Here is a 19,620-nt window from a genome sequence, read left to right as displayed (position 1 = left end):
CAAATAACTTAAGCAGGGATAGGAATCAGGAAGTGAAATGTTAGATAGCTAGCAACTTTAGAAGACAGCCTCAATAAGTTTGCCAGTGGATTTTATTTGGTTATTCTATCTCTTTATTTTCCATTAAAGGGAGAAATAACTCACATAGATAGAAGTGATACTGATCTAAAAGTTGATATGTTGTTGTAGTAAGTTTCAGTGATGAGAAACAAAGGAGAATTTAAATTATCTTGGTCCCTGTATCATGAACAAAAGCTTATAAACAGATCACAAAGACATCTGCTGATGTAATATTTTTGTCTACCCAGATTTTCAATGATAAGCATGCTGACTGGAAATGGCTCCTTTGTGACTGAGTTTGTCCTTGCTGGTTTGACAGATCGTCCAGAGCTCCAGCTGCCTCTCTTTTACCTGTTTCTAATAATCTACATTGTCACAGTGGTGGGAAACTTTGGCTTGATTATCCTGATTGTTCTCAATCCTCACCTGTACACCCCCATGTACTATTTCCTCTTCAATCTCTCCTTCATTGATCTTTGCTATTCTTCTGTATCCAGTCCCAAGATGCTGATGAACTTTGTCTTTGAGAAGAATTCTATCTCCTATGAGGGGTGCATGACTCAGCTGTTTTTCTTCCTCTTTTTTGTCATCTCTGAATGCTACATGTTGACCTCAATGGCCTATGATCGCTATGTAGCCATCTGTAATCCACTGCTGTATAAGGTCACCATGTCCCCACAGGTCTGCTCAATGCTATCATTTGCTTCTTATGGGATGGCATTTGCTGGAGCCTCTGCCCACACAGGCTGCATGCTCCGACTGACCTTCTGCAATGCCAATGTCATCAACTTTTATTTGTGCGACATTCTGCCTCTCCTCCAACTTTCTTGCACCAGTACGTATGTTAATGAAGTCGTGGTTCTCATAGTTGTGGGTATTAACATCACAGTCCCCAGTTTCACCATCCTCATTTCCTATGTTTTCATCCTTGCTAACATTCTAAACATCAAATCCACACAAGGAAGATCAAAAGCCTTCAGCACCTGTAGCTCTCACTTTATGGCAATTTCTCTGTTTTTTGGGTCAGGGGCATTCATGTATCTTAATCATTCTGGGTCTATGGATCAGGGAAAAATTTCTTCTGTTTTCTACACTAATGTGGTTCCCATGTTCAACCCTCTGATCTACAGTTTGAGGAACAAAGATGTCAAAATAGCACTGAAGAAAGTTAGGATGAAAGTTCACAGCAGATTCATATCCTGAATAGATATAAAATAAGAATTAAAATTTAAGTTTAAAGATTCTTCAACTTTACTGCTGTTTCCATGAAGATATTTTGTTCATACCAATGTGGCTTTAATATGCATTGCTTTGGGGTTAAAAGTTGCTACGATGTCCTTACAAATTTGTGTTATAAAAATGGTGTGTAACACAAAGGCTGTGCCATATCGTTACTCTAGACTTTCAATAATCTTCCCATCTCTATTTTAAGGATTTCAGATACATATGAATTAAAGTTATACCCATAAAAATAATGTATCTTGTTTGAATAACAACAAACATTTACTAGTATAGCTAGCAATAAAATATAATATATAATTTAACTTTAGATATAGACTACAATGGCTTATAGCATAGACTCAGCTCCCCATCAAAGGAGGCAACTGTAATGAGCATGGTTGGCTGTAAGTCAAGGCAAAGTTCTCTCACATTTCTTGCCATCTTTGGCTTATATCTCCATGTTTCAAATGTATCACTGTATACACCTAGGTATACTCAAAAACATATGCATTCATTTTCTGGTATGGACTATTCTTTTTGATAGGAGACTCCCTGCTATCCTTCCAATCTTTTAAAACTGTTCCCAGTCTGAAATTTTGCCACATAATTTCCCTGTCTCTTTGAGATATAAGATTTTTCTCTTGCTTTGAGGTTTCTATTTACTGATCCTACCTCACTACATTTTATGTTTTACAAATAATTACTGCAATAAATTTCTTGAAACTGTGATGATTTCCTGGAGTCCACTTCTAAACAGAACTGAATGATGATATTATTAGGAAAAGCTACTATAATTAGGATACTATGATACTCACAACAGATTGATATTTTGTAATACACAAATTCATAGGATGTAATAGAACACTCAGATTTTCAAGTAAATACTTCATTGATTAGTAACAAACAATATATTAATTTTATAAGAAAAAGAAATACTTTAAAATAATTTCTTCTGAAATCACAAATATACACAAAGAAAAGCATGCAAAAGAATTGAGTCCTCTAAAATGGACCAGAATCATACACAAAAATTAAACAATAAATCTTTAGAATATATGTTTTGGCTGCTAAGAGTTACCTTTTAGAAATCATTAAACCTAGAAGAAATAATATGTAGCAAATAAAATTCATTAAATTGAGAACATTGTAGCAATGATATACTTTTGGGTTTATCAGACTAGACAAATACTTGTTGGTCATACACCAAATACAGGCATATCCAGAAAAATAAATAATAAATGATATATCAGTATCTGAAGACCATTTAATAACATTTAATAAGTGAAGGCAAGAACATGGTGCTGAAGCAGAGAAAATGGAGGGATGCTGTGGCCCTCCTTACTCCTTGGAATCAATTGATCGCAGAGGTTGGTCATAGGCTAAATGACTTTCCTTACTGGTTTTTTGAGGTTATGGGTGGGAAAGGCTGATTAGCCATAACAAAATGTCATTATCATATAGTGGGAAGAGAGTGTGAGACTCATGTGCTGAATCATGCAGCACTTGAAGGTCCTCAGGTCACACTTGAGCACCAAGGGCTTTACTCGCTGAACTAATCTCTCAGACTCTGATGCAGTTTTCTGAAATATAGTTCATTTTTCTCAGAGACAATTCACAAATTTATAACAAAGGTGTGCCTATGGATTTTTGTGTAACAAGTCATACCTAAAAGGAATGATTACTATTCCAACACAAAATCATCTTCAACACTTCAGAACTTATATTTTTATTTTATTAAAGTCACCTCTTTTTGTAAATTAGACAAATCTCCCAAATTTGGTTATAGTCAGTTCATGGATAGTTACAAATTTTACACAAAACACAAACCAACATTTATTTAACTTATTTTAAGTAACTATGCATATGGGAATGGTGCTCATGGGTTTCCAAATTTTTTGGAAAATTGGTTGAAATTTTGATGAAGGCTTCATTGAATCTATAAGCCGCTTTGGTGTGATGAGCTCTTGGGAAGTCTTCCCACTATTTATTATCATTATTATTATTAAGTATTTTCAATTCATCACTGACTGGTGTCTTTCAGATACAGTGAGAAGATGACAAAAGTATACTTTATGCTGGCTTAATTGCATCTAGGATGAAAATTATGACCAACAGAAATATAATATATTGCATGCAGTTGAAAAATGATACATGTGTAATAGTCTTGACTGAGTTTTGCATATGTGTCACATTAGCAATTAAAGGAGATGTGATGCTTTCGATTGGAGGGTGTACAGAAGAGGACAGAAATTTAAGTTACGCTTTCAAATACTTGTTATTAGTACAAAATAAGAAAGACCATAAATAATAATAAAATGCAACAATAGTGTAGATTTACCAAATCATTTGAAGAACTATATTCCATAATTTGACAAAAAAATATATGCACACTACAAATAAAAATGGGGAAAACAGCCAAGAATTTCATTAACATTACTCTTAAATAGTACACATTACACAGAATAAGAAATTGTGAAAATGGTAAAATTCTGTTGTGACGCAACCAATTTTGTGTAATTCAGGTTTTATTAATGAATATTTGTCCATTTGAATAAAGTGATATCGAAAGCTGTTTAATTTGGTACTCTTAGAGTGAATGTGTTTTGTAATTTATACAGAGTACATCTGAGTATATTCATTATAAGCCAACAAAAAAAAATTGAGAAAGCAATGTTTCATTGTCAATTCATTCTAAGTTAAGGAAAAAGATAAAGCAAACAAAAAGATCTTAAAACTTTCTGTCTTTTTTAGTAGGGCAGCTACATACCCACTGAGAATGGTGCATTCTGGGAGGTTCACCAAAATTGACTTTTCTTACACAGTATAATTGCAAACCTCACCAGTCTTGTCAGGTTCCAAAAGATGGAGATTACTGAAAAAAACTGTGCACACTAATATTCAAGGGGACAGATCAGCATTGACTTTGATAGATGCTAGACATTAACACTCTTACAAAGCTATATTTCATGTCTATTTAACAGTCTATCTCTTTGTGTATATGGCTATTGATCCATCTTTCTCAACTTTCTGTCTATCTATAGAAAGACAGAATATTATTCCATGCATAGAAAAAATGCAGAGTTCCCTTCTGAGCTCAGGATACCTGGGGAGGCAAGAGTCTATCTACACAGGGGATGCAGGTTCTCTAGAGTAATTGGAAAGTATGAGTATAATTGTGGGTCCCTCAGGAAACAAGGATCAAGACCCAGGTTGCAATAGAATTTCCTCAGCTACTTATCCAATCTAAATGCTCTCCTCTGAAAAAAAGCCTAGACAATCTCTGAACCCTGCTTATAAGAACATGCGTCCCAGAGTTAAAGGCACCTTTTCTCTTCTTCCAGAAAAGACTTGAAGCCTAAATCAGAAATGATGCTCTATAATTCAAAAACTGGTCCAGGAAAACTAGGTCTTCTACATAACTTCCTTGAAATGGAGGATCTGAGTATTTGAACCTGAAATATTTATCCAGACATATATAGATAAATAGAAAAGTAAGAGACTTCAAATGTTTGGACTGAAAATTGTGATTTTCTGAATTGCAGGTATAATAACATTCTCTCTCTCTCTCTCTCTCTCTCTCTCTCTCTCCCTCTCCCTCACTCCCTCCCTCCCTCCCTCCAGACATTCTGCTTTTTCTCTTTTTAAATACATATTTGCTTTTATTTTTTGAAAATATATTGTTTTTATTTAACATATTGTGACTATAAGTTTCTCTCCCTCAACTCCCCTGAGGTCCTCCCAATTGGCCAACTCATCAATACAAAGTATTTCTTAATGTGTGAAGGAAATCAGCAAGCTTATTTCCTTTTCTGTGCAAAATGAGACTAAAGTAAAATATTCTTCAGAAGAGAGCCTACAGTGGGATCAAAGCATTTTAAGAGGTGGTGGGTGAAACTGGAGTTGCAACATCTCTGATAAGGTTATCCTATGTGGTCAGAATTCAAGACTTCAAGATCAATAATTCTGCTATACGGTGGCAGGATACATTCTTTCCAAGATTAGTTCCTTTACTTTTAGTTTTAGATTAGGGATATGGTTTTCTTTCATACTACAGCAAAGGTGAATGTTCAGTAGCAAACAACAAAAATATGTTCCAGGCAGCTGCTTTCCATTTTCATTGCTGTGGGAAGGCTCTAGTGAAAGAAGACAGGAGATGGGAGAAGACTGAATCTTTTTAATGAAATCTTCTCCTTTATTTTGTCATATTTTATAAATAATACTAAAAATGTGAACAATTTGATATCAGACTTAAAGTAAGTTTTTGAACATTCACCAGCTGATTCTGTACGCATAGCCATGTCTAGAATAAACACTAACAACATACACTTCACAGGGGAGAAGGGCCCAGTACAGAGTGTGGATTGTCCACTAACATAGCTTCATTTTCTGTGTCCACAGATTCTAGTAGAGAAGAATGAACTCAGTAAATGTCTCTTTGGTGACCGAATTCATTCTGGTAGGATTAACTGACAAGCCTTATCTACAATTACCTCTGTTCTTTGTGTTTCTGGCGATGTACCTTGTCACTGCATTGGGAAATTTATCTTTGATAATACTAACTGTACTGAATTCCCACCTTCACACCCCTATGTACTTTTTCCTCTTTAACTTGTCCTTTGTAGACCTTTGCTATTCTTCTGTGTTCACTCCACAAATGCTAATGAATTTCATAAGGAAGAATATGACTTCTTACATGGAATGCATGACCCAACTCTATTTCTCTTGTTTTTTTGTTATTTCTGAGTGTTATGTGTTGACTTCAATGGCCTATGATCGCTATGTGGCCATCTGTAAACCACTGTTGTATAATCTTGTCATGTCCTCTAAATTATGTTTGAACCTAATGCTTGCTTCCTACTTTATTGCATTTTCTGAGTCTGTAGCTCATACTGCTTGCATGCTAAGACTGACATTCTGTGATGGCAACACCATCAACTACTACTTCTGTGATATCCCCCCTTTGCTTCAGCTCTCCTGTACGACCACACATGTCAATGAGGTTGTAATTTTTGTTGTTGGGAGCATCAATATCATTATTCCTACTTCAACTATATTTGTCTCCTATGGTTTTATTCTTTCCAGTATCTTTCGCATCAGTTCTTCCGAAGGCAGATCCAAAGCTTTCAGCACCTGTAGCTCACACATCATTGCTGCTTTTCTGTTCTTTGGCTCAGGTGCAATCAGGTATTTCAAACCCTCCTCAGATGGGTCTGTGGATGAAGGAAAAATCTCTTCTGTCTTTTATACCAATGTGATTCCCATGATAAATCCTCTACTGTATAGCTTGAGGAACAAAGACATTAAAGTTGCCCTGAAGAAAACGCTGAGGAAGAGGAACTTTTGACTGTACAGTATTCTCTGTGTGCCTCTTTGTTTGAGCACAGAGATAGTTTCTATTTATGGGCAATATTTCAGTGAAAGATTTTAATTTACCTCTTTTTTATAACCAAAAAGTTTTCTAATTTTTTTTCAGTTTTGAATAAGCAGATCCCATTGAAGTAATTATGAAGCCTAGTCTGTATCATTGCTTTCATAAAAAGAAAATATGATTTTACTATGTTTGGGGTTTAAATGCTTGGAGTTTTTGCCTTCTCCATTCTTTGTCACTTTCATAATTTCCTATTCTGTTTAATATATAAAATAATTAGACTGAAACAACTTACCTGTTTCTACCCACTCATTACACATTTGTCCTTATGTTAGGATAAGAGTGCAATTTATACTAATTTAATTACTTCTAAGTAGGAAAATTCTGACCAAAAAGTATAATAGATTGCATGCAGGTGAAAAGATGTATATGTGATAGCCTTAGAGACTTGTATATGTGTCACATTAGCAATTGAAGAAAATATAGTGCTTTCCAGTGGAGTGTGTACAGAAGAGGACAGGTGTTTAAATTTCATTTTCAAAAAAATAACATATTACTAATACCAAAAAGAAATCGCATGAATAATAGAAAAAAGGCAACACTAGTCTAGATTTATATCATTTGAAGAACCGTTTTCCATCATTTGACAAATAGTATATTCATTTTCTAAATAAGAATGGGAAAAACATCCAAGGATTTCATTAACATTATTCTTAAATAATACACATGTTACTCAGAATAATAATTAAAGAAATGTTAAAATTTTGTTTTGACTTCATCTAGCTTTACTTCAGATTCAATTCATGCATATTTGTCCATTTGCATAAGGTGTTGGTAAAAGCAGTTTCTTTTGAAACTCTTAGAGTGAATGTGCCTTTGTAATTTATACAGAGGACACTTGAGTATATTCATTGTAAACAAAAAAAAATTAAAGAAACAATGTTCCAATTTCACATTCTGTGTATGTTAAGGAAAAATACAAAGCAAACCAAAGATCTTATAGGTTTTTGTCCTTTTTAGTAGTAAGGTACATACCTACTGAGAATGGTGGTGGTTGTTGAATGAGCATTCGAGTGGTCCACCAAACCTGACCTGTCTTATACATTATAGTTGCAAAACTCACCAGTATTGGCAGGTACCAAAAGATGGAGATATTGCCTTATATTTACTGGAAAGACTATGTACATTGATATTCATGGGGACAAGTCAACATTGACTTTGATAGTTACCACATATTAAGATTCTGATATAACTGAATTTCATATTTATTTAACTGAATGTTTGTGTATCTAACTATTGATCCATTTTTCTGTCTACATATCTATACTAAATAAAATGCCCAGGCTGCCATTGTACTCAAATAATCCATAGACTTCTATAATTTTATGTGAGGATCCTTAAAGATGAAAATGGTACTATTTCAATTTGGTTAATTTTGTCTTTTATTTTTGTGTATTAAAACAAATAAGGGTTATTTAATGGCTACTGTAGTTTACATCTTTCTAAAATAGCTCTCACTTTTCAATTGAAAGAAATCAATTTACACTGAAGTTATTAATTTTTTGCCTGAAATATCTATAACAATTGCAACCCTAAAAGAGTATCATACACGATTTCCAGTAAGTGCAAGAGTTCATATCTTTGCAACTTGGTATATCCTTTAAAGACAGCAGCATTCCCTGAAGTGTATTAATGGTTGGATGAAAGGGAACCCTTTTGAAGATAGTACTTTTAAAGTAAAAATACAACTTTCAGACTCTTTACTTTCTAATTTAAATGTGTCATTTGTGTATGCTGATGGGGGCACATTTGGGTACTGTTTAAAACAAGTGGAGTTTCACATATGTCGTATCCTTATCCTCTCTCTTAACTTCAATTCAGTCTCAGATGAATGAACTAAAGCCAAAGTGTTTAGGAAAGAGCCAGGGAGCAGGTTTTATCCAAAATTAAAGAAGAAAATGAGAAAGAGGATTGAAGAAGGATTCAAAAAGAACAAGTGACCTGTCAATCTATTTCATCATTGTAATGCATAATACTCTCCAGTAGAAAGGCCAATTTTAAGTGATATAATTTTACTGAATTTGCAAAAAAAATTCCTTCACCTTAGAAGAAATCTTCTGTGTCATGATTAATGTGCTTTTCTTGCATGGTTTGAGTTTCATAAATTTGAAATATATGCTGTTTGTCTGTGTTTCCAAGGTATATATGTTGGCTGAATAATTCTTAAAAATATATACATTTAAGTCGAAAAACCCAAGTGAGGATGTCTCAATTCCATGTGGGAGGGAGAAGAAAGCAATCACAGGAGGAGTGAGGGACCTGGGTGGGAAAGGGGACAGGAAGGGGAAGAGGGGAACATAATTAAGTATTGGGTAGAGGGAACAGGACCAAAGTCCTGAGAGCCAGCATAAAGAATGGAAAAAGGCAACCTCAGGGGGGTAGGAGGTAGGGGCACCCTCTAGAATGTACCAGAGACCTTGGAGGTGAGAGACTCCCAGAACTCAAAGGGAGAGACCTTAGATGAAATGCCCTACAGTGGGGAGAAGGAAGTTGTAGAGCAACTCCTGTAGAAAGACAGGGCATCAAGTGAGGGATGGGGTTGCCACTCCACAGTCAAAAACTTTGACCCATAATTGTTCCTGTCTGGATGAGCTACAGGGACAAAAAAAAGAGAAGAGCCTGAGGAAAAGGAGGTAGGGAGACAGTCCTAAAGTGGGATCCAGCTCAAGGGGTGGTCCTAAGGCCTGACACTATTACTGAGGCTTTGAAGTGCTCACAAAAATGAGATTATTATGACTGCCCTCTGAAAAACCCAACAAGCAGCTGAAAGACTCAGATGTAGATATTTACCCCCAACCAATGAACAGAAGTTGCTGGCCCCTGTGGTCAAATTAGGGAAAAGCTGGAAGAAGCTGATGAGGAGGGTGACCCTGTAGGAGGACCAGCAGTTTCAATTAACCTGGATCCCCGAGATCTCTCAAACATTGGGTCTCCAACTAGGCAGCATATACCAGCTGATATGAAGCCTCTAACACATATAGAGCAGAGGACCGTAGGATCTGGGTTCAGTCAGAGAAGATGCACATAACCTTCAAGTTACTGGAGGCCCCAGGGTGTGAGGAGGTCTGGTGGGTTGGAAATAAAGTAAGTGGGGACATCCTTGTGGAGATTGGAAGCAGAGAGGAGATACTGGATGTGGAACAGCCAGAGGGTGGACAGGGAGGGGAATAAAATCTGGAGTGTAAAAAAAATTAAATAAAAATAAATAAATAAAATATTGAAAGGCTTATTTTGAATAATTTTTATATTTACACTTAATAAAAATAATTAAAGATTTTATATATGAATATTTTATGTATACTAATAAATGCATAAATTCAGGTCAAGATCATTTCTCTTCAAATTTGGCATTGCATATATTTATCATAAAAAGTAACATGAGACATAGGAAGACTACTGTATAAAGCCTCTGACACATTAAATATATTTCCTCCATATCTTCTAACATCTCATTTGATCTCTGTACTACAGTGTTTATAGGCCCTCTTTGTTATATATATATATATTAAGGATATAGAACTTAACAACCAAAAAACACCATGGTTTTTGCCTTAACTTCTTAACTTTACATATTTGTATACCTACATTTGTGTATGAGTGTGTGTGTGTGTGTGTGTGTGTGTGTGTGTGTGTGTGTGTGTGCAGCAGTAAAAATAGTAGAAAGGGAGTCAGTTAGTTGGTGACTATGGGAGGGCTTAGGATAAGAAAGGGGAACTGAGAAGATGATGTAATTGTGTTCTATTTTATTTTCTTAAAACTGTTTAGAGTTTTCACTTTAATCTTTTTAATTTTTAACTAAAATATAATTACAGAACTTTCCACTTGGCCTTTCTAGTCTCCAACCTTTCCAAGTCACACAAGTTCTTGCTCTCTCTAACATTCAGAGCTTCTATTTGCTTAAGTGTGGGTTCCATATACACACACACACACACACACACACACACACACACACACATATATATGATTAAGAATAACTTCTCTGTCCATATAACGTTATGTTTTTGCATGAGTACAAGGCTGACCACTGATGTCTGATAACCAATATTTCTTAGATGAAGAAGAATATTTGTAGTACTGCCAGGATTTTTCAACTGTCTTCAACTTTCAATGTGAGGTTCAGGTTTTTGGAGATATTCATCTTGCTTGTACTATCCATGATCAGAAACAATTTTTACATAATATCTGAAATATTTCTGATAGCAGAGAACTGTAGGTAACTTTCTGAAACATGTTAAATTATAAGTCAGTAGCAAGACCTTGGGCAATTCACTAACATGAGGAAACAAGGGAGGAAGAACCACAAACTTGGAATTCCCACTGGAAATCAGGATAACTGGGGAGGCAAGAGCCTACCTTTCTACACAAGGGATGTGGCTTTTCTAGAGTTATTGGAAAGTATAAGTATAATTGTGGGTCCCTCAGGAAATAAGGATACAATAGTATTTCCTCAGCTGCTTCTTCAATTTAAATGGTCTTGTCTGAGAAAATCCAAGATAATCTCTTAACCCTGCTTATAAGCTCATACAAACCACAATTTAAGGCCCCTTTTCTCTTCTTCCAGGAAAATTCAAAGCCTTGATCACAAATAATGCTCTACAATTCAGAAATTAGTCAAGGAAAATTAAGTCTTGTGCATATCTTACTTGAAATGAAGGATCTGAGTCTTTGAATCTGAAATATTTATGCAGACAAATATGGATAAATTGGAAAGTTAGAGACCTCAAATGTTCAGAATGAAAATTGTGATTTTCTGAATTACAGGTATACTAACAGCTCTCTCTTTCTCTTTCCATCTCTCTACTTCCCCCTCTCATCTCTTTCTCTCTCTTCTTTTTTCTTTTTTAATGAATATGTTTTTATATTTATTTTTTGAAAATGTACATTTTTCATTTAATGAATTGTGATTATAATTTTGTTTCCCTCAACACCGCTGGTGCCCCCACAACTCATTAATCCAAAGTATCTATTAATGTTTGAAGGAATTCAGGGAACTTATTTCCTTTTCTGTAAAAATGAGACTAAAATGAAATATTCTTCCGAAGAGAGCCTACAGTGGGATCAAAGCATTTTAAGAAGTGTTGGTTCCAACTGGAATTACAGTATCTCTGATGATGTTCTTCTGTGTGGTCAGATCTCAGACCTTACAGATTCATAATTGTGTTATATAGTGCCAGAAGACATTCTTTCCATGATCCACTCTTTGTCTTTTAGTTTTCAATTAAGGATATGGTTTTCATTCATACCACAGCAAAAGTGAACCTGGACTAGCAAATAACAGTATACTGTCAAGGTATCTACTTCCTATTTTGATTGTTTTGGGAAGGCTGTACTGAAGGAAGACAGGAGGTGGGGGAAGAGTGAATCATTTTAGTGCAGTCTTCTCTTTTATTTTGTCATGTTTTATAAACAATACCAAAATTTGAACAGCTTTGAATGTTCACCAGCTGATTCTGTATACCTAGTCATGGCTAGAAGAAACACTAACAACATACACTTCACATGGCAGAAGGATCCAGTATGGAGTGTGGATTATCCTCTAACATAGCTCTATTTTCTGTGTCTTCAGATTCCTCAGAGAAGAATGGACTCAGTAAATGTCTCTTTGGTGACCGAATTCATTCTGGTAGGATTAACTGATAATCCTTATCTACAATTACCTCTGTTCTTTGTGTTTCTAGCAATGTACTTGGTCACTGCATTGGGAAATTTATCTTTGATAATACTAACTGTACTGAATTCTCACCTTCACACGCCTATGTACTTTTTCCTCTTTAACTTGTCCTTTGTAGACTTCTGCTATTCTTCTGTGTTCACTCCACAAATGCTGATAAACTTTATAACAAGGAAGAATACAATTTCTTACAAGGAATGTATGACCCAACTCTATTTCTTTTGTTTTTTTGTTATTTCTGAGTGTTATGTGTTGACTTCAATGGCCTATGATCGCTATGTGGCCATCTGTAAACCACTGTTGTATAATCTTGTCATGTCCTCTAAATTATGTTTGAACATAATGCTTGCTTCCTACTTTATTGCATTTTCTGAGTCTGTAGCTCATACTGTTTGCATAATGAGACTAAACTTCTGTGATGCAAACGAAATCAACCACTACTTCTGTGATATTCCTCCTTTGCTCCAGCTTTCCTGTACAACCACATATATCAACAAGCTTGTAGTTTTTGTCGCTTCTAGCATAAATATCATTGTTCCCATTTCAACTATATTCATTTCCTATGGTTTTATTCTCTCCAGCATCTTTCACATCCATTCTTCTGAGGGTAGGTCCAAAGCTTTCAGCACCTGTAGCTCACACATCATTGCTGCTTTTCTGTTCTTTGGTTCAGGTGCGTTTATGTATTTCCAATCCTCCTCAGCTGAGTCTATGGATGAAGGAAAAATCTCTTCTGTATTTTATACTAATGTTATTCCCATGATGAATCCTCTACTCTACAGCTTGAGGAACAAAGACATTAAAGTTGCTCTGAGGAAAACCCTGAGCAAGAGAAACATTTAAATATATGGTGTTGACTTTATGCATCTTAGTTTGGGCACAAAGATAGTTACTACTTATCAGCAATATTTTAGTGCAAGATTTTACCTAGGTTTTTTTTTTTCCCAGTAAATATTTTATTTAGAGCGGGGCAGTGATGGTGCATGCCTTTAACCCCAGCACTTGGGAGGCAGAGGTAGGCAGATTTCTGAGTTCAAGACCAGGCTGGTCTACAGAGTGAGTTCCAGTGCAGCCAGTGCAATACAGAGAAACCCTGTCTTGAAAAAAAAATAAATAAAAAATAAATAAATAAATAATAAATAAATAAATAAAAAGAAAAGAAAAATTCTACTTAGTTCCAGTTTTGAATGATCAGAAACACTTGCTATAATTATATAGCCTAGTCTGATTTTTGTAACATAAATATTATCTCCTGGGTTTGACCTTATAATGTCAAGTTTGTTTTCTTCTTTCTTTGTCACTTCTACAATTATCTATTGTTTCTGATTTAAAAATAATGTGACTGAAACAATTTACATATTTCTGTCCATTCATTGCAAACATCTTTATTCTGTTTATAATTTTGAATAGTTCTTTAAAAGATTAAATGAAATAAGGCTAGGATGCCAGTTTCTAGTGTATGTATGTTTCATATTTTGTATGTGTTTTTTTGAATATGTAACTTGAGTATCTGGTTTCTGATCTGTTTTTACATCTTCTACTGTAAACCAACATATTTATTCAACTGTTGATGTGACAGATATGAATTATTCATTATCAATAGCTTACTAAAACTGTATAATTTTGTAATTGTTGCAGGTTTCAATTATGCCATTAAATCACATACCATTTTGTATGTTTTTATTTTTATTATTTAGGAAATATGATGATTTGATCTTTGAAACCTTATTCTCATTTGCCTGTAAAGGACACATGTCTCAGGTTGAAGAAGTGGTCACTTTATTTTGGAATGTTGTTCCTGGTTTGTTTGTTTTTTTTTTTTTTTAAACAGGGGGTTGAATTCTACAAAATTAAAAATGGAATAATCTGAGTGTTTTGAGGGTCTAGTACTTCAAGAAAAAAGATTTGGGACAGAAAGAGAGCCAAAAAAAGTCATTAGACTAGCAGCCAAGAAGACATATAGTGAATAAATAAGAGCCCTTTCCTTCAAAGAATCATTGAAGGTATTCTGAAAATCATATTTCTATGTAGATTTTAACTTTCTACTGCAGAGAATTACAAATATTTTCCTTGTTATATTAATCTCACATTACACTTCACACCAACAATGACTGTACATGAGTAATGTTTTGCGTAATGAAGATTTTTTATTGGGAAATGAAGATAGGCTATATTTGTTTTGTCCAAGGAGCATGAGGACAGCCAGTCCAAGGAATAAATATCTTACAGTTATTGAGACTTCAGTTAAGAAGAAGGCTTTCAGACATTGAAGGGCAGAAAATGGAAGCCTCTTTTGCTGACTTCTTTTATGAATATGGATGACATGCACACATGTGCCAGAGTACACACACACACACACACACACACACACACATACACACAGTCCAAGTATATATACCACAAATACTCATAAAACAAGTATACCACACACTCATAAACACACACACACACACACACACACACACACACACACACACATACACATACACATGAAGCAAGAATAAATATTTTGTGTTTAGTCTTATCTATATAGACTCAGTATAGGGCTTATATTTCTATGATTGGTTATTGAAAAATTATGACAAGGTTTAATGATGAATGATTAATTGATTAAATATATCTTTCAATGTGATGAATAAAGTGTGCTATAAATGAACAGTAGTAATTCTGAAAATGGCATAATAAAAGAAAAATCAAAATATTAAGACAAAATAAGAAAATTACATAAAATAAGGACCATGGAAAGAACTCATTCAACACTAGCTCTGGCATAAACATGGCATTGACAAATCTTTTACAATTTCTATTCAAGATAGAACATAAGTTCTAGGCATAGTCATTGGGCAAGAAAAACCAACAACTGTTATTATATTAGCATGATGAATATTGATTTCTCTTTAAAGAGGCAATAAACCTGTGTCCAAAGTTCTAATGAATCAAACAAAAATTTTATAACAAATAGAAACATTCATATATATATATATATATATATATATATATATATATCAACAGATATTGCTCTACCATAAGCCACACCTGTCAAAAGACCTGGTAGGTTGCCTGCAGATCTTATTCATGGTGGTTCATTGTTTGAATATGCTTGGCCCATGGAATTTTCACTATTAAGAGGTGTAGCCTTGTTGGAATAGGTGCAGCTTCTTTGACAGAAATGTGTAGAAATATTTGGAAGGTTCCTATGCTCAATCTTTGCCCAGCAGGGAAGAGACCCCCATACTAGGTTCCTGCAGAAGAAAATCTCTCCTTCTGGATGCCTTTGGATCAAGATATAGAACTCTTGGTTCTTCCTGTACCATGTCTGCTTGCAGGATGCCATGTTTCTCACCACAATGATAATGGACTGAACTTCTGAAACTGTAAGTCAGCCCCAATTAAATGTTGTCCTTTGTGGGAGTTACCTTGGTCTTGGTGTTTCCTAAGAGCAATAAAACTATAATTAAGACACCTATTCTATTTGTAACCCCAGACCTATCCTTAGCTCTGCCAGAGAATACTAGTTAAAGGGTTTCGTCTCCTTTACATCCCATTGATCCCTTAGATAATCTCTCCCTAGACTCCCCTCTCTCTTCCTCCAATTCCAGTAAGCATTCTACCTATGAATTTATCATTTTAGTGGGACATTAAATTTGGTGGCACTTAGCTAACACACTCTCTGAAAATCCAAAAAGAAAAAAGAGAGAAAACAAAAGTACACAAACTCAGCTACAACACATCCATAATTCAGCACCTAGACCTGTAATCACCCTGAACCATATGTTTAAATGTCAGTATAAGAACATAATCAATATCAGGTGTGGGGAGAATGGAGGGAGAGAGTACTGGGGAATGCAACTGGAATGGGGGTGGGGAGCATCTCTGGGATGGGATAGAAACTGAGGAAAAATAGACTCTTCCAGGAATCTATAAGGATGACCGTAGTGATGGGTGATACAGAGCATGAACTACACATTTCTTGCAACCAGACAAGACTTCTGGTAGAACTACTGAGACACCAAGCCATCCACAAAACCTTCCACCAACAATTTGCCCTGTCCACCATGATATGCCAAGATAAAAGTGGCACAGAAATTGCGGAAGTAGCCAATCAATGACTGGTCCAGTTGGACACCCATGACATAAGAGGGAACCAACCTCTACTATTATCTGAAGTATTAGGAACAAGAACCTAGACAGCCTACAAACCTAAGATAGAACCAAAAATAAATGGCAAAAAAAGTCAGTAAATTTATTCATAATGATAGTTTACTATATTCATAGATTAGTGACTAGACTAAATATCATCATAGTGATTCATCTAACAACTGATGGATACAGATGCAGAAACCCATCCCAAAGATTAGGTGGAGCTTGGGGAATCTCATTTAAAAAAGTAGGAAGCATAGCTGCCAGCAGCTCTGGGTTACTGGGTTCCTGAAAAGAAAGATGGGGTTGGATGGGAAAGGCAGCAAGAGAAATAATGAGCCAAGACACAGTTCTCTGATCAAGCCCCAGTGTTTACTTATGAGTTTGAGCTTATGAAGGTGGGGGGACCCATCCCCCACTTTGTCAGGATCAGTCAGAAAAACAAGCTGAGCTGATTAGCAGGTAACTTCTCACAGGAAGCTGCAGATGTGGTAGACAAAAGACTTTACCTAGGTTGGAAGACTCCACCCTAGGTGAGCTAGCAACTGTGGAAAACCAGGTCTGAGCCAGCCTGGTCAAGGCTGGGGGTAGGGCACAGGGAAGCATTGTAGAAACCAGAAGGTTCATGGATACCACAATAAAATGCACAGAATCAACTAACCTGGGCCTCATAGAGATTGAATCAACAAGTAGGGATCCTTTGTGGAACTAAACTCAGCCCTCCGCATATGTTACAGTTGTGTCACTTGATCTTCTTTTGAAGTGGGAGTAGGACCTGTCACTGACTCTGTTGCCTTTCTCTGAACACTTCTCTCCTACTGGTTTGGCTTGTCCAGCCTTAATAGAAAAGGGAGTATCAGAGTTGAGGAGCAGGGCCTGGGGAGGGTATAGGGGACTTTCGGGATAGCATTTGAAATGTAAATGAAGAAAATATCTAATGAAAAAAGGAAGTATCTAGTCCTTCAGCAATGTGACATGCAACAACTGGTTAATATCTGTTGAGGTGGGCCTTTTGTCTAAAAGAATGAAAGGAGTGGATGGGTGGGGTTTATAGGGGATGGATAGAGCACTGGGAGTTAAGAGACAATAAACGCATCTCAACATCAACATTAAATATTACCTTGGAGTAAAGGATGAAAAAAAAGATATTTCAAGGAAATAGACACACAGGTCAAGTTCGTATAGCTAGTTTAACATCTAACAAAATATATTACAAATCAAAATTAATCAAAAATGATGTGAAAAGACAGTACATATTAATCAAAGAAAAAATTTTACCAAGATGACATTTCAGTCTTAACATATATGACCCAAAACATAAGGCCACCCATCTTAGCAAAAGAAACAATACTACAGTTTAAATTACAAATTGGCCCTCATGTATTCATAGTGAAAAACTTCAATACCCCATTCTAACCAATTGTCACATCATCCAGGCAAAAACTAAACAAAGAAATGTTGGAGCTAACTGGCATTATAAAGGAAATGAAACCAACAGAAATTTACAAAACACTCTACCTAAGCAAACACAAAAGAACACATCTGCCCAGGGAGTTTAGAGGTCTGGTTAGGTGAGAAGTGAGGGATGGGAACATCTTTGTGGAAACAGGGGTGTGGGGAGGAGGTATAGGGTGTGGAACAGTTAGAGGGTAGACAGAGAGTGGGGGATAAAATCTGGAATGTAATAAATAAATAAATAAATAAATAAATAAATAAATAAATAAATAAATAACAAAAAAGAACACATCTTCTTTGCAGTGCTTCACTGAACTCTTCATAAAATTCCGAATTTACCCAGACACTAAGCAAGTCTCAATAGACACAAAAATAATCCCAGGCATCATCCTATCGCAACACCATGGATTAAAGCTGTATATCAACTACAGAAACAACACAATTTTTACAAACTCATGAGCTCTGAACGATTCTCTACTAAAAGAAAAATTGGTAAAGACATAAACAAATAAGTGAAAGACATTCTAAAATTCTTCAAAAATGAATCACAACATAGGTAAACTTATTGGACACAATAAAGCAGTGCTAAAAGGAAAGTCTACAGCACTAAATTCCTAGATAACAGCAACAAGAACAAGAACAAATTGGAGAGCCCTCATATTTACAACTTAACAGCACACCTGGAAGCTCTAGAACAAAAAAAAGTAAGCATGCTCAAGTGGAATAGTCAACAAGAAATACTCAAATTAAGGGCTGAAATAAATAAAAGAACAATACAAGAAAAAACAATAAATCAGAGAGTTGTTTCTTGGAGAAAAACAAAAAGTTAAACAAACCCTGATTCAAATTAACTAAAACACCTAAAAGAGAATATCCAAATTAATAAAACAAGAAATAGGAATGCTGACATTAAAAAAAACAATACCAAGGAAATCGAGAGAATTTTAAGAACATATTTTACCAAGTTGGGAAATCTAAAAGATGTGGATAATTTTCTAAATAGGGAATACCAAATAAAAATCAGATAAATTAGTTAAATAGACCAATAAATATTAGTGAAATAAAAATAGTTAATAAAAATCTTCTAACCGAAGAAAGCCCAGGGCTGGATGGTTTTAACACAAAATTCTACCACACTTTCAAAGAAGAGTTAGTGCCAATACTCTTCAAATTATTCTGCAAAATATAAACAGAAAACATTACCTAATTCATTTTATAAGGTCACAGTTACACTGATAAATAAACTATCTAAAGACTAAACAAGGAAAAAAATTACAGACCGATTATCCTTATCAAATTAGATGCAAAAACTCAATAAAATACTTGCAACCACGTAGGCTTCATTCCAGAGACGCAGGTATAGTTCAATGTGGAAAAAAATTCAGTAAATGTAATCTACCATATATACAAACAGAAAAACAAACATGATCATCTCATTAGATGCAAAAGAGGCATTTGACAAAATTCAGTATCCTTTAATTAAAAAAAGTTCTGGAGAAAGTAGAAATATGAAAGACATACCTAAATTTCATAAAATCAAAAATTTAGAGTCAGCCTACAGCCAATATCAAATTAAATGGAAATAAACTCAAAATAATTCCACTAAAACTAGGAACAAGGCAAAATTAGTATTTGAAGTCTTACC

General features: G+C 35.1%; 3 protein-coding genes across 3 annotated transcripts; all 3 read left to right on the top strand.

Moving 5' to 3' along the window:
• The first annotated feature begins 285 nt into the window (after window positions 1–285).
• On the top strand, window positions 286–1,263 carry LOC110327741 (olfactory receptor 147-like). Its single transcript, XM_021206927.1, is given in 1 exon segment — window positions 286–1,263. A coding segment is annotated over 1 exon segment (978 nt).
• A 4,432-nt stretch (window positions 1,264–5,695) lies between these two features.
• On the top strand, window positions 5,696–6,625 carry LOC110327884 (olfactory receptor 8B3-like). The gene has a single exon (XM_021207146.1). It carries the CDS (start codon window positions 5,696–5,698, stop codon window positions 6,623–6,625), a length of 930 nt encoding a protein of 309 aa, XP_021062805.1.
• A 5,665-nt stretch (window positions 6,626–12,290) lies between these two features.
• On the top strand, window positions 12,291–13,223 carry LOC110327838 (olfactory receptor 8B3-like). Its single transcript, XM_021207075.1, has one exon. The coding sequence runs from the start codon at window positions 12,291–12,293 to the stop codon at window positions 13,221–13,223; it is 933 nt and encodes a 310-aa protein (XP_021062734.1).
• The last annotated feature ends 6,397 nt before the right edge of the window (window positions 13,224–19,620 follow it).

Source organism: Mus pahari, chromosome 10, assembly GCF_900095145.1.
Source record: "Mus pahari chromosome 10, PAHARI_EIJ_v1.1, whole genome shotgun sequence".
NCBI lineage: Eukaryota > Metazoa > Chordata > Mammalia > Rodentia > Muridae > Mus > Mus pahari.
The sequence above is the reverse complement of the archived record's forward strand: the minus strand, read 5'-3'. Positions and strand labels throughout refer to the sequence as shown.